A 16,429-nucleotide genomic window follows, 5' to 3' on the forward strand; every position below is an offset into this window, starting at 1 on the left:
TCGCGGTTCTAAACGATGTGATACAGACGGATTCTTCAATGTGATTAGATTTACCTTAGCTGCAGCTCAAACAGACTCAAACGTTCAGTCAGACATTCACACTTGCCATACAGAGTTGAAATATCTAGCCAACATTCTGAATTGTATAACATTGCTTTTGAACTTCAGAGCTGTAACGACTTGACACTTTGGTTAACACCCCGGCCGTCCTACAATCTAAGCTAGATGCCCTCAATCTCACACATATTATCAAGGAACCTATCAGGTACAACCCCAAATCCGTAAACACGGGCACTCTCAAAGATACCATCCTAACAAACCTGCCATCCAAACACACCTTGGCTGTCTTCACCCAGGATCTCAGCAATCACTGCCTCATTGTCTGCATCAATAATGGGTCTGCGGTCAAATGACCACCCATCATCACTGTCAAATGCTCCCTAAAACACTTCAGCGAGCAGGCCTTTCTAATCGACCTGGCTCGGGTATCCTGGAAGGATATTGACCTCATTCCGTCAGTAGAGGATGCCTGGTTGCTCTTTAAAAGTGCTTTCCTCATCATCTTAAATAAGCATTCCCCATTCAAAAAAAGTAGAACCAGGAACAGATATAGCCCGTGGTTCACTCCAGACCTGACTGCCCTTGACCAGCACAAAAACATCCTGTGGCGTACTGCATTAGCATCGAATAGCCCCCGCAATGTGGAACTTTTCAGGGAAGTTAGGAACCAATATACACAGGCAGTTAGGAAAGCAAAGGCTAGCTTTTTCAGAAACAGAAATTTGCATCCTGTAGCACAAACTCCAAAAAGTTCTGGGACAATGTAAAGTCCATGGAGAATAATAGAACCTCCTCCCAGCTGCCCACTGTACTGAGGCTAGGAAACACTGTCACCACTGATAAATCCACGATAATGGAGAATTTCGATAAGCATTTTTCTACGGCTGGTCATGCTTTCCACCTGGCCACCCCTACCCTACTCAACAGCCTCTCTTTTGTATTGTCTGAGATCCCCAAAGATTGGAAAGCTGCCACGGTCATCCCCCTCTTCAAAGGGGGTGACAGTCTAGACGCAAACTGTTACAGACCTATATCTATCCTACCCTGTCTTTCTAAGGTCTTCGAAAGCCAAGTTAACAAACAGATCACTGACCATTTCGAATCCCACCGTACCTTCTCCGTTATGCTACCTGGTTTCCGAGCTGGTCATGGGTGCACCTCAGCCATGCTCAAGGTCCTAAAAGAAATCATAACCGCCATCGATAAGAGACAAAGCTGTGCAGCTGTATTCATCGACCTGGCCAAGGCTTTGGCTCTGTCAATGACCACATTCTTATCGGCAGACTCAACAGCCTTGGTTTCTTAAATGACTGCCTTGCCTGGTTCACCAACTACTTCACAGACAGAGTTCAGTGTGTCAAATCGGAGAGCCTGTTGTCCGGACCTCTGGCAATCTCTATGGGGGTGCCACAGGGTTCAATTCTCGAGCCAAATCTTTTCTCTGTATACATCAATGATTTCACTCTTGGTGCTGGTGATTCTCTGATCCACCTCTACGCAGACGACACCATTCTGTATACTTCTGGCCCTTCTTTGGACACTGTGTTAACTAACCTCCAGACGAGCTTCAATTCCATACAACTCTCCTTCCTTGGCCTCCAACTGCTCTTAAATGCAAGAAAAACTAAATATATGCTCTTCAACCGATCGCTTCCCTCAAATACCTAGGTGTCTGGTTAGATTGTTAACTCTCTCTCCAGACTCACATTAAACATCTCCAATCCAAAATGAAAGGTAGAATCTTTCACTCATGCTGCCAAACATACCCTCATAAAACTGACTATCCTACCATTCTTGACATGTCATTTACAAAACAGCCTACAACACTCTACTCTACTACTAGCAAATTGGATGTAGTCTATCACAGTGCCATCTGTTTTGTCACTGAAGCCCCATATATTATCCACCACTGCGACCTGTATGCAATCGTTGGCTGACCCTCACTACATATTCGTCGCCAAACGCACTGGCTCCAGGTCATCTATAAGTCTTTGCTAGGTAAAGCCCCGCCTTTTCACAGCTCACTGGTCACCATAGCAACACCCACCTGTAGCACGTGCTCCAGCAGGTATATTTCACTGGTCATCCCCAAAGCCAACACCTCTTTGGCCGCGTTTCCTTCGAGTTCTCTGCTGCCAATGTCTGGAACGAATTGCAAGAATTACTGAGGCCGGAGACTTATATCTGCCTCACTAACTTTGAGCATCAGCTGTCAGAAGCGGCTTACCAATCACTGTACCTGTACACAGCCCATCTGTAAATAGCACACCCAACTACCTCATCCCCATACTGTCATTTGTTTTGCTCTTTTGCACCCCAGTATCTCTGCTTGCACATCATCATCTACACATCTTTAACTCCCAACGTTTAATCTCCAAAATGTCTTCACTATGGCCTATTAACCTCACTACGTTTGCACACACTGTACATAGATTTTTCTATTGTGTTATTGACTGTACATATGTTTATCCCATGTGCAACTCTATGTTGTTGTTTTTGTCGCACTGCTTTGCTTTATCTTGGCCAGGTCGCAGTTGTAAATGAGAACACAAGGTGTCTACAAGGTGTCAAAAGCGTTCCGTAGGGTTGCTGGCTAATGTTGACTCCAATGTTTCCCACAGTTGTATCAAGATGGCTCAATGTCGTTTGGATGGTGGACAATTCTTGACACAAACGGGAAACTGTTGAGCATGAAAAACCCAGCAGTATTGCAATTCTTGACACATACCGGTGCGCCTGGCACCTACTACCATACCTTGTTCAGAGGCACTTAAAAATGTTGTCTTGCCCATTCACCCTCTGAATGGCACACATACAAAATCCATGTCTTAATTGTCTCAAGGCTTAAAATCCTTATTTAGCCTGTCTCCCCTTCATCTACACTGATTTAAGTGGATTTAACAATTGACATCAATAAGGGATCATAGCTTTCACCTGGATTCACCTGGTAAGTCTGTGTCATGGAAAGAGCAGGTGTTCTTAATGTTTTGTGCACTCAGTGTATGTGTTACATTTCACACACACAATAGATAAGATACAGTGTATTCGGAAATTATTCAACCTTATTCTAAAATGGATAAAATAAAATCAAATGTACAAACAATACCCAATAATGACAAAGCAAAAACTGTATTTTTAGAAATTTTGGCAAATGTTATAAAAAACTGAAATATCACATTTACATAAGTATCCAGACCCTTTACTCAGTACTTTGTTGAAGCACCTTTGGCGCCGATTACAGCCTCAAATCTTCTTTCTACAAGCTTGGCACTCATGCATTGTGGGAGTTTCTCCCATTCTTCTCAAGCTCTGTCAGGTTGGATGTGGAGAGTCGCTACACAACTATTTTCAGGTCTCTTCAGAGATGTTCGGTCAGATTCAAGACCAGGCTCTGGCTTGGCCACTCTAGGACATTCAGAGCCTCATCCCAAAGTCACTCCAGCGTTGTCTTGGCTGTGTGCTTAGGTATGTTGTACGTTGGAATGTGAACCTTTGCCCCCGTCTGAGGTCCTGAGCGTCCTTAAGCAGGTTTTCATCAAGGATCTCTCTGTACTTTGCTCTGTTCATCTTTCCCTCGACCCTGACTAGTCTCCTAGTCCTTGCCGCTGAAAAATATTCCCACAGCATGATGCTGTCACCACCATGCTTCACCGTTGGGATGGTGCCAGGTTTGCTCCAGACGTGACGCTTGGCATTCAGGCCAAAGAGTTCAATCTTGGTTTCATCAGACCAGAGAGTCTTGTCACCTCTCTGACCAAGGCCCTTCTCTCCTGATTGCTCAGTTTGGCCTTCCATTTAAGAGGCCACTGTGTTCTTGGGGACTTTCAATGCTGCAGAAATATTTTGGTACCCTTCTCCAGATCTGTGCCTCGACACAATCCTGTCTCGGAGGTCTACGGACAATTCCTTTGACCTCATGGCTTGGTTTTTGCTCTGACATGTACTGTCAACTGCGGGACCGTGTATGCACAGGTGTGTGCCTTTCCACATCATGTCCAATCAATTGAATTACCCACATGGTGACTCCAAGTTGTAGAAACATCTCAAGGATGATCGATTGAAACAGGACGCAACTGAGCTCAATTTCAACACTCATAGCAAAGGGTCTGAATACTTACGTAAATGAGCTATTTCTGTTTTTTATTTTTTATTTGCAAACATTTCAAAAAACCTGTTTTCGCTTTGTCATTATGGGGTATTGTGGGGTATTATGGGATATTGTTCTCCCCGCCAGCCTATCCCTTCTCTGATGCCAGGTATCGTAAGTCATAGCCCTCCTGATGAGCTAAAAAATAATTGAATACATTTTAGAACAAGGCTGCTGTAAGGTTCTGTATTATTTTTCTTAGTCAACATTGTGTTCTGTTTCTTTGTATTCTTGAACGTAGCCCTGTCTTTCATTTTTTGTTCATTGATTTCACCTGTGTTCGTTACCGACCTGGTCTCATCAGCTCCTTATTTAGTTCAGTTCATTCTGTTTGTGCCTTTGTGAGGAATTGTTCGTTTTGACTCTACTAAGCCTTTTCCTAGCTCTTTTGTCAGAACTTGTTATATCCTTCAATCCTAGTTTTTATTCATCTGCCTGTTTGCCTACCTGTGTATCACCATTGCCTACCTGTGTATCACTATTGCCTGCGACCACGATTCCTGCCTTCTGCAAAGGCGAAATAAACACCTGCCACGCTCTACACCTTTTTCTCCCTGAGTATTCATGACAGCTGTAACATAACACACGTGGGAAAGGCAAATCTATAGATTTCATTTGACTGGGAATACAGATCTTTTGCGACGCTTGCGACATGGAGCTGTGCATTATCATATTTTTATATATTTTTCATTTAACCTTTATGTTACTAGGAAAGTCAGTTAAGAGTCGTTAAATTCTTATTTAAGATGACGGCCTAACCTGGACGTCGCTGGGCCAATTGTGCGCCAATTGTGATACTGCCTTGGGATGAATGGCACGACAATGGGCCTCAGGATCTAGTCACTTTATCTCTGTGCATTCAAATTGCCATCGATGCCCATGACATAATCACACCGCCACCATGGGGAACTCTGTTCATAACATAACATCAACAAACCGCGTGCCCACATGACTCCATAGACATGGTTGGACGTCTTTAACGTCATGGTAGAAAAATGTACATTAAAACCTCTTGCCGCACAGATCCCTTTAGCGGGATCATTTTCGTCTACATCCGGTGAATTGCAGAGCGCCAAATTATAATTAAATTACAAAAAATATAGAATTTTCATGAAATCACAAGTGCAATACACCAAAACACAGCCGGCGTGTCAGATTTCAAAAATACTTTACGGTGAAAGCAAACCATGCGATTATGTGAGGACAGCTCTCAGGCTACCGTGGGTAGCATTACAAACAGCTAGCAGCAAAGTAGATTGGTCACGAAAGTCAGAAAAGCAATAAAATGAATCACTTACCTTTGATGATCTTCCTATGTTTGCACTCACGAGACTCCCATTTACACAATAAATGTTTGTTTTGTTTGATAAAGATTCTCTTTATGTCCAAAAAACCTCCATTTGGTTGGCGCATTTTGTTCAGTAATACACAGGCTCGTGCGGTCACGACGGGCAGATGAAAATGCCAAATAGTATACGTAAAGATCGTAGAAACGTGTCAAAGTTTTTTATAATCAATCGTCAGGTTGTTACAATAAATAATCGATAATATTTCAACCGACGGTAGCCATTTCAATAGAAGAGAGAAAGAAAAGGTCTCACTCCCGGCACGCGCGCATGCACAAATCTGAGGACATCTGGCTATCCACTGATGTGATCATTCTCGCTCATTTTTCAGAATAAAAGCCTGAAACTATGTCTAAAGACTGTTCACACCTTGTGGAAGCCATAGGGAAAGGAATCTGGTTGATATCCCTTTAAATGGAGGATAGGCTTGCAATGGAAAAGAGTAGTTTCAGAAAAACCGCACTTCCTGGATGGATTTTCCTCAGGTTTTGCCTGCCATGTCAGTTCCGTTATACTCAGACAATATTTTGACAGTTTTGGAAACTTGTGTTTTCTCTCTGCTAATCTGCCAATTATATGCATATTCTAGCTTTTGGGCCTGAGAAAGAGGCAGTTTACTTTGGGCACGTTTTTCATCCAAACATCAAAATACTGCCCCCTAGCCTAAAGAGGTTAAATTCCTTGGCAACAGCTCTCGTGGACATTCCTGCATTCAGCATGTGAAATGGCACTCTTCCTCAACTTCATATATCTGTGGCATTGTATTCTGCACATTTTAAAGTGGCCATTTGTCCCCAGCACAAGGTTATCCTGTGTAATGATCATGCTGTTTAATCAGCTTCTTGATATGCCACACCTGTCAGGTGGATGGAATATCATGGCAAAGGGAAAATGCAAAACTGCTACATTTGATACTTTTGGGATGTTTTATTTCGGGTCATGAAACATGGTGATATATTGTTCAGTGTATTCCCCCAGGTGCGCCAGCATCAAAAGGTAATTTAGAGGATTTGCATGTTTAGTAACTTTTCAGTTAAAGACCCAATGCTCTAACCACCGAGCTACCTGCTGCCCCATAGTGACTATAATTACAACAGAAATGCTGTAGTCCAATATTTGTCTTGAGTTAGGGGGAATGTATTTAAAGTGTTAATTATACGTGCCTGTGTGTGTAGCGTGAATGTGCGTGTGTGTTAATCATAAAGAATTTGTTAGAACGAGAACTCAATGTAATGCTAATTACAATATTTGTGAATGTTATGAAAAGTATGTGAAAGTCAAAACTATACTGGAGTTAAGGCAAACAAGACAAATCTTTTACGAAATCAAATTAGCGTTAGATAACATTGTGTTGATGGTAAATGGGGCTCTAACCATAAAACATTTTGAACTTAATGTTCAATAAGTCATACAAAGTGTTCATACAAAATGTCATTGGACACAAAAGGCACCAGATTGTAGGAAAGATCCACCTGTTATACCCTCTGCTGATAAAGAACTGGGTTCAATTAGAATCACTCAAAAATGATCATAATAACAGAAAAGGCACACAAAGAATCAGTCATGGTGTCAATTTCTATCACTGCACTTTTTATTCATAAAGTCACACACTTGACTCATCTCTCCTTTGTGGATAACGTCAATGAAGTGTAAGCCACACCAGTGTAGATGCCGTTGGATGGGAAGATCAGCTGACTGCCATTCATGCAGGTGACCTTCACTATGGCCCTGTAATCGAGGTCGATATTGGCTTTCCCCATTGTGATCTCAACATCCATGGTCTTCCCTGGAGGGATCTTCACGTTGATGGTACCTGATTCTGTTATGGTCTCGGTCTTCTGCAGGCTGGTGGATTGCTCCACTCCCACGGTCAAGCTGAACCCTGATGACAGCTCGACCAGATCTGGGATCCTTGCTTTGACCGACACATTCAAGGTGAATTCTATTTTGTTGCTGACTGACCAGGAAGAAGTCTTGGTCAGCGTCTTGCTGTATGTAATGGACTTTTCTAGAACCAAGGGGGTGTCGTTCTGGTGAGACACAGATTTCACATATTCCGGGGTCACCTAAAATGAACAAAGATACAAATTTTTCAAACAAGACAAAGACAATTTATTAACTGATAATACATTTTTTAGAAAGACAGCAAGCACACATTGTTATCTTGGACTGATGCATATGAGTAAATGTAAAAAAAAAAAAGTGTTGGGGCTATTTTAAAAAATAAAAGGTGGTTATTGTACTGACCAAGGCCAATTAAACATAAGGCATGACTGTCCTAGAAATGTGATCCGATGAAGGTCGACCCCCATATTGGATTACATGTTTTAAAGTGGACAGCCCCCTTAATGTTAGTGCATCGGTAGAGTATTCCTGAGCTGTCTACACACGTCTATGGAAGAGCTCACCTGGGGTTTGAAGAGGGACAGGGTGGGATACTCCATGTCGGTCAGCACGGACGACTTGATGGTTTTGATGAAGAGGAAGCCCATGCAGTCGATATCCGAGCCAGACCTGCCCTGCAGCCCCAGGCAGATTCCAGACCCCACATCTATGGTGTACTCAGTCTTCAGTCCCCAGCTGGTCATTTTTTCAAAGAACTCCCGGTTCTCACTCGTCTTGAACTTGATGGCACCCAGACGTGTGCCGGTGCCGTTACCCCACAGAGACAGCTTGGTGATGCGCTCGCCGAGGTTGAACTCAAACTCATTGAAAGTGTTAGCATCTCCAAAAGTTGCTACTTTCCCGTCGGTAAGCTCCGCCCGCACGGCTTTCACCTGCGAGTCTCCCACCGCCACTCCGATCTTCTTGAGGGTGGCACCGTTGTCCATGCCATGGAATTCAAAGTAAGTGCCTCCTCCACCACCGATCAAATGCAGTGTGGTTGCCATGTGTGTGCGCGTCACGGAACCTCAAATACAAGTTTGTACATATCAATTTAAGAAGCCTCCAACTCAAAGGAACTGAGTCAGACATTTAGAGCCACAGAGTCCCTCTCCTTCTCCCAGCACATCCCCACTCTACCTCCTGCTGTTTCTTCCTGATCAACTTGGTGACTTGTGCAATGAAACATATTGTTTTGTTAGTGAGCACGTCTATGCACTTCTAAAATTAATTCTGATGTTGCTATAGTTACAAAGAATCATGAATATGAATGTTAGAGATTCCACTTCAGAATGTGAGTTGGTTATGGCGCTGGAACTCACCTTTCCAAACAAAGTCTCCGCTTTGAAATACCTGAAATAATAAAAGATTGAATTTGATTAATTCATGTATAACAATATTGATTAACACAGGCTGCAGTAATCACAGGTATGCATTAATATATTATGGCACAGTCTAATATAGAACAGGGTCTGTCAACCTTTTAAAGCATCTGTCCAATGATTTAGTCAAGGAACACCTAAAACATGACTGAATAATAAATTCAAGTTAACAATTTCAAAGATCAAAAACAGTCCTTTTGACACACGTCTGCAGGACAAGCAACAAAACACTTTACAATATACAGCCCAGCAACAAAACACAGGACATACCAAGACGCTTTCCCTGAGCAACACAGGACATCAAAGAAGCTCTCTCTTCCTAAGAAAGGAACACTGGCTTATAAAGCTGCAGAAGGAGTTTGTAATTGCCGACAGCTGTATCCCCTAACGAGAGGGCGGGATCAGAGCTCCAATCTGCACTGGGGCCGACCAATCAGCTGCTTGGGGGAATCCAGGAAGCCATTTCCTGAAATAACACATATACACAAACCCACAACACAAAAACTGGGGAACGTAACAGTATTCAAGATGAAGAGACAGCTTGATGTAAAGCACTACATCCAACAGTCTACTCACCTCACATTAAACATCATACTAACATCATACTTTTGAATTCAAAACAGAACAATAGGAGGCTAAAGTCAACCATGTAAAAACAAGGCAACAGTAAACATGTCGTCCCCCACGAATGATGCACTACCGCCTCCTCGGCCATTTTACTTATTGTGTGTTACTAACAAATTGCAGTTAAATACCATAACTCCCACCTTGGAGCAATCAGTGTAATTTTGTAAATGTTGGATCTCTATGGCAAGATGAATCATTCACCCAAGTTTTGTCAAAATCAGCCCAGTGCTCTCAGAGATCTTGTTTTACTAAAGTACAAACAAACATAACAACAGACGGACAGAGACAGATCCGTAGTCCCCTCCCCAATTTCATCGTGGGGAACAACAAACCCATAACATGCTTGTTCAGCTAGACCTTATAACTGATTAAGAAACTGTTTCAGAATATAGGAAACAAAAAAATATATATATGTTTTGTTCATTATTTGGTCAAAATATAAATTGCTCTCAAATATTTCCTCATTTAGCAAGATTAGTTATTTAGGGACATTGTGTAATTACATACAACGATATGCAGGCCTCAGTGTTAAGGATGGCTATAGAAGGTAGTAATTGAAGTAAACTGATAGGTCTGATTCAATATGCAATAAACTTGTTTAAGAGTCAAGACTCAGAGTGAAGTTCAATTGTTTAAAACCAAAGACTCTGGAGTGGAGAAGCACTGTCTTATATAGCAGCAAAACTGCCCCCACGCCCATACAAAGATATGCATCAGTAGTTTTCTGTTGAAATTGACACAAATCCTTTGACCCTGATTAAGACATTGTATTGTGCTAATCATGACAAACGTGTATCAACAGTTTCAACCACTCTTGGTGCCACTTCCTCTTCTTGATATTTGAGCCAGAGAGCATATCGGTAGTTTCCAGTCACTAACCAAAACAGGTTCACTAATATGCAACAGCACCTTTCTCTGTAGTTTTGTTCATCATAACATCCTATATGTTTAAAGTCTATGCAGTGGAACATGTCTTATACTGAAGACATAGCAGTGAATTGTACAAGCTGTATGCATCCTCTGTTCTGTTTATCATGGTTCATGCAGGTGACTGGGTAAATACACAAAGGGACACAGTCATAACCTCCCCTCAGACCAATTGGTAGAATGTCCAGAATATGTTCTGGAAGTTAAGATATGAGACCAGTGACATTTCCTTCATCCTGATTAACACATTTTTATTGTGCTAATCATGACAAATGTGTGTGGTGGAATGTCAACACCAGGGACACCTGAAGTCTGTATTAAATGAAACATTATTTATGATCAGTTAACTGGAGGTAGGTAGGGGTAAAGTGACTATGCATAGACAACATCGAGTACCAGCGGTGTATGTGAAGAGTGTGACTGTGTGTGTGTCAGTGTAGTATGTGAAAGTGTGTGTGGTTATAGTTCACTGAGTGTAGAATAAATACAAATAAAATAAGGGGGTCATTGCAAATATTCCTTCGAGACTTCACGCTTCGGTACAGCTGGTGGTAGCAGAGAGAACAGTCTATGTTTTGGGTGGCTGGAGTCTTTGACAATTTTTTGGGCCTTCCTTTGACACAGCCTAGTATAGAGGTCATGGATGGCAGAAATCTTGGCCTCAGAGATGTACTGGGCCATACGCACTACCCTCTGTAGCTCCCTTGCCGTCGGATGCCGAGCAGTTGCCAAACCAAGTGGTGATGCAACCAGTTTGAAATTGTTGCCCCATGTAGATTGAAGTATAAACAGTAATTACCATATAGGCCTGAAATTGCCAGTATATAAGTAGTAGTGAAAAATGCACTGTCAGTCCTGAGAACTTTGAGAACACTGAGAACGTTGACAACACTTAGAACATTGACAAGACAGAGAACATTGACAAGACAGAGAACATTGACAACACTGAGAACATTGACAACACTGACAACAGTGTGAACACTGAGAGCTCTGAGAGCTCTAAGAACACTGAACTCTGAGAACACTGTGAGTGAGAAAAAAACATGAGAGACTGAAACAATATCCCAAATATGACTCCTAGATGAATTCTTGGTGTGCTGTGTCCTTCGTGTCTGAGTCCTAACAGCAACAACAAACCGATAGATGACATTCTTCATGAGACACCTGATAGTCTTAGCAGTGTTGTACATACACTATATACAGTGCATTCATAAAGTATTCAGACCCATTCACTTTTTCCACATTTTGTTACGTTACAGCCTTATTCTAAAATGGATTAAATCGTTTTTTCCACCCTCATCAATCTACACACAACTACAATAATGATGAAGCAAAAACGGGTTTTTAGAAATGTTACCCTAACCTGAATGTACTAAAAATGTAAAAATATTTACATCACATTTACAGACCCTTTACTCAGTACTTTGTTGAAGCACCATTGGAAGCGATTACAGAATCGAGTCTTCTTGGGTATGACACCAAAAGCCTGGCACACCTGTATTTGGGGAGTACTGAATTTCAAGCACAGATTCAACTATAATGACCAGGGAGGTTTTCTAATGCCTCTTAAAGAGCCGTCCTTCCTAACTCAGTTTCCGGAGAGCAAGCAAACTGCTCAGGGATTTCACCATGAGGCCAATGGTGACTTTTTTCATTTCAATCTTTTTTCTTTCAGATATTTCAAAGCAGCAACTTTGTTTGGAGAGATGAGTTTTAGCACCATAAACAACCTCCAATTCTGATGTAGCACCTATTACATTCATACTCATCATTAAAGGGAAGGTTATCATATTCTAATGTAGCATCTGGAACATTCATACACAACAATATCTTTCATTACACATAATTCACCAAGTTGATCAGGAGGAAACAGCAGGAGGTAGAGTGGGGAGGTGCTGGGAGTAGGAGAGGGACTCCATGGTGTTGATCAGGAAGAAACAGCAGGAGGTAGAGTGGGAGGTGCTGGGAGTAGGAGAGGGACTCCATGGTGTTGATCAGGAGAAACAGCAGGAGGTAGAGTGGGAGGTGCTGGGAGTAGGAGAGGGACTCCATGGTGTTGATCAGGAAGAAACAGCAGGAGGTAGAGTGGGAGGTGCTGGGAGTAGGAGAGGGACTCCATGGTGTTGATCAGGAGAAACAGCAGGAGGTAGAGTGGGAGGTGCTGGGAGTAGGAGAGGGACTCCATGGTGTTGATCAGGAAGAAACAGCAGGAGGTAGTGGGGAGGTGCTGGGAGTAGGAGAGGGACTCCATGGTGTTGATCAGGAGGAAACAGCAGGAGGTAGAGTGGGGAGGTGCTGGGAGTAGGAGAGGGACTCCATGGTGTTGATCAGGAGAAACAGCAGGAGGTAGAGTGGGAGGTGCTGGGAGTAGGAGAGGGACTCCATGGTGTTGATCAGGAAGAAACAGCAGGAGGTAGAGTGGGAGGTGCTGGGAGTAGGAGAGGGACTCCATGGTGTTGATCAGGAAGAAACAGCAGGAGGTAGAGTGGGAGGTGCTGGGAGTAGGAGAGGGACTCCATGGTGTTGATCAAGAAGAAACAGCAGGAGGTAGAGTGGGAGGTGCTGGGAGTAGGAGAGGGACTATGGTGTTGATCAGGAGAAACAGCAGGAGGTAGAGTGGGAGGTGCTGGGAGTAGGAGAGGGACTCCATGGTGTTGATCAGGAAGAAACAGCAGGAGGTAGAGTGGGAGGTGCTGGGAGTAGGAGAGGGACTCCATGGTGTTGATCAGGAGAAACAGCAGGAGGTAGAGTGGGAGGTGCTGGGAGTAGGAGATGGACTCCATGGTGTTGATCAGGAAGAAACAGCAGGAGGTAGAGTGGGAGGTGCTGGGAGTAGGAGAGGGACTCCATGGTGTTGATCAGGAGAAACAGCAGGAGGTAGAGTGGGAGGTGCTGGGAGTAGGAGAGGGACTCCATGGTGTTGATCAGGAAGAAACAGCAGGAGGTAGAGTGGGAGGTGCTGGGAGTAGGAGAGGGACTCCATGGTGTTGATCAGGAGAAACAGCAGGAGGTAGAGTGGGAGGTGCTGGGAGTAGGAGAGGGACTCCATGGTGTTGATCAGGAGAAACAGCAGGAGGTAGAGTGGGGAGGTGCTGGGAGTAGGAGAGGGACTCCATGGTGTTGATCAGGAAGAAACAGCAGGAGGTAGAGTGGGGAGGTGCTGGGAGTAGGAGAGGGACTCCATGGTGACTCTGAGGTTCCTAGCTGAGGAGGAAGGAATGAGTGTGACAGATTCCAGGAGAATAAAGATGGAAAGATCAGAGGAGGGTGGAGGACAAGGATGCGTTAGGAGCAATTCAAGAACGCTTCATTCTCAGTGATCTGAGGATTGTGGAGTGATTTGGTCACCCTAGACCATTCCAATCCCAATCTAGTCCACCTGATTGTAATCAAATCAAATCAAATTTTATTTGTCACATACACATGGTTAGCACATGTTAATGCGAGTGTAGCGAATTGCTTGTGATTCTAGTTCCGACCATGCAGTTATATCTAACAATTAATCTAACAATTTCACAACACCTACCTTATACACACACAAGTGTAAAGGAATGAATAAGAATATGTACATAAAAATATATATGGATGATATATGGATGGGCGATGGCCGAACGGCATAGGCAAGATGCAGTAGATGGTATAATCAGGTTAGTTACAACTGGGGCTGGAGTGAAAACCAACAGGAGGGTAGCTCTCCAGGAACAGGGTTGAAGCCCTAGACTGATGTGTTTCTCGACCTCTAGTTCCTACCATGAGTCATTATATCCCTTAGTTATTGTTTGATCCTTTTATCTTGTTCTTTAATTTCCTGTTGGTGCTTTGAATGTCTGAATCAGATCTGAGTTTGAGTTGGAGGTTTCTTAAATGTATCTGTACAAATTTGTATTTCAGGTTACGTGACGTACACACACACTTAACATGGCAACCAGACTGCAGTTGATCGGTGGTGGAGGAGGCAGTCCATTTGAATTCCACGGCATGAACAACAGTGCCACCCTCAAGAAGATCGGAGTGGCGGTGGAAGGCTGGCAGGTGAAAGCTGTGCGGGCGGAGCTGACCGATGGGCGCCGTTGAGACCTTTGGAAATTTTGAGTTTGAGTTGTACCTCGGCGAGCGCATCACCAAGCTGTCTCTATGGGGTAACGGTGTCGGCACACGTCTGGGTGCCATCAAGTTCACGACGAGTGAGAACCGGGAGTTCTTTGAAAAAATGACCAGCTGGGGACTGAAGACTGAGTACACCATAGATGTGGGGTCTGGAATCTGCCTGGGGCTGCAGGGCAGGTATGGCTCAGACATTGACTGCATGGGCTTCCTCTTCATCAACACCATCAAGTCGTCCGTGCTGACCGACATGGAGTATCCCACCCTGTCCCTCTTCAAACCCCAGGTGAGCTCTTTTATAGATGTGTGTAGACGGCTCAGGAAAACTCTACCGATGCCCTAACATTAAGGGGGCTGTCCACTTTAAAACGTGTAATCCAATATGGGGGTCGACATTCATCAAGCATCTCATTTCTAGGACAGTCACACACACATACAGACACATTAGTTACTATTGTTGGCTTACTAAAAATCAATTGATCAGTTCCTCACTGATGATTAGTTCTAAAATGGTCTTTGTCTTGTCTGAACAATTTGTATCTTTGTGTGTGTGTTGATTTTAGGTGACTCCAGAATATGTGAAATCCGTGTCCCACCACAATGACACCTCATTGGTTCAAGAAGAGTCCATTACATGCAGCAAGACCCTGACCAAGACTTCCTCCTGGTCTGTCAGCAACAAGATAGAATCCACCTTGAATGTGTCGGTCAAAGTGGGGATCCCAGATCTGGTTAAGGTGTCATCAGGGTTCAGCTTGACCGTGGGAGTGGAGCAATCCACCAGCCACCGAGACCATAACAGAATCGGATACCATCAACCTGAAGATCCCTCCAGGGAAGACCATGAATGTTGATATCACAATGGTGGAAGCAAATTTCGACCTTGACTACAGGGCCATAATGAAAGTCACCTGCATGAATGGCAGTCAGCTGGTCTTCCCATCCACTGGTGTGACTTACACTTCAGTGAGGATATCCACAAAGGAGAGATGATTCCAGTGTATGACATCATGAATAGTGTGCACAGTGATAGAACGTGACACCATTACTGATTATTTGTGTGCCTTCTCTGTTATTATGATCATCTTTGAGTGATTCTAATTGAACCATGTTGACTCAGCTCTTTATTTCTGTCTCAGCAGAGGGTATAACAACAGGTGGGTCATTCCTACAATCCGGTGCCTTTTTTGTCCAATGACATGTTAACACATGTTTTGTATGAATTATTGAACAACATTCACTACAAAATGTTTTCTTATATGGTTAGATGCCCATTTACCATAAAAAACAATGTTATGTAACTAAAATTAATTAAAGTTGTAATAAACCATTTGTCTGGTGTGTCAGTAAGCTTTCGCCCTATCCCCAGTTAAGTTTATTCATCTTCCATTAGATATACTATTCATAAAACTCACAAATATTGTAATTATCATTCCAATATTTTGATGATCATTACAGTGAGTTGTTCTCTTTCTAACTAATTGTTAATCATGATTAAGTCATTATTTAATATAAGAATCTCACACGCACAGAGTTTTTTCCTCTGGTTGCACATTTAACATGCTGGTAGAAATTAGGTAAAATTTATTTAAGTTTCCCTGCATTAAAGTCCTCGGCCACTAGGAGCGCCGCCTCTGGATGAGCGTTTTCCTGTTTGCTTATGGCCTTATACAGCTCATTGAGTGTGGTGTTAGTTCCAGCATCGGTTTGTGGTGGTAAGTAGACAGCTACTAAGAATATAGACTAAAAACTATCTTCGGCCTGACAGAAGAGAAAACAGTTGATCATTATAAGAGGGTAAAGGTAATAGGCTATATTTCACATACTTCCTACACAATACAGATCAAGTATATTTTTCCAGACATTGACAGTTCACCTACGGAAATAATTTGGCAGGATATCAATCTTATTGCATAGAATTGTTAATCTGTGTGCTTTTTCTCAGAGAGGTC

At 43.0% G+C, this 16,429-nt stretch overlaps 1 protein-coding gene and 1 pseudogene across 1 annotated transcript; one reads left to right on the forward strand and one right to left on the reverse strand.

Moving 5' to 3' along the window:
• Positions 1-7,122: 7,122 nt before the first annotated feature.
• Positions 7,123-9,318, reverse strand: LOC110492684 (aerolysin-like protein). The gene is made up of 4 exons (XM_021567142.2): positions 9,090-9,318; positions 8,760-8,790; positions 7,962-8,464; positions 7,123-7,619 (listed from the first exon to the last, which is right to left on the reverse strand). The coding sequence occupies exons 3-4, from the start codon at positions 8,442-8,444 to the stop codon at positions 7,170-7,172; spliced, it is 933 nt and encodes a 310-aa protein (XP_021422817.2). The 5' UTR covers positions 8,445-8,464; positions 8,760-8,790; positions 9,090-9,318; the 3' UTR covers positions 7,123-7,169.
• Positions 9,319-14,291: 4,973 nt separating this feature from the next.
• On the forward strand, positions 14,292-15,810 carry LOC110492916 (annotated as a pseudogene).
• The last annotated feature ends 619 nt before the right edge of the window (positions 15,811-16,429 follow it).

Source organism: Oncorhynchus mykiss, chromosome 16, assembly GCF_013265735.2.
Source record: "Oncorhynchus mykiss isolate Arlee chromosome 16, USDA_OmykA_1.1, whole genome shotgun sequence".
In the NCBI taxonomy this organism is placed as follows: Eukaryota; Metazoa; Chordata; class Actinopteri; order Salmoniformes; family Salmonidae; genus Oncorhynchus; species Oncorhynchus mykiss.

Bases quoted from the DNA above. Each gene is read 5' to 3' on its own strand.
- LOC110492684 (XM_021567142.2), bottom strand. From the start codon at position 8,444: ATGGCAACCACACTGCATTTGATCGGTGGTGGAGGAGGCACTTACTTT. The intron at 7,620-7,961 runs GTGAGCTCTTCC...TGTTCATTTTAG, and splicing joins TGTCCCTCTTCAAACCCCAG to GTGACCCCGGAATATGTGAA.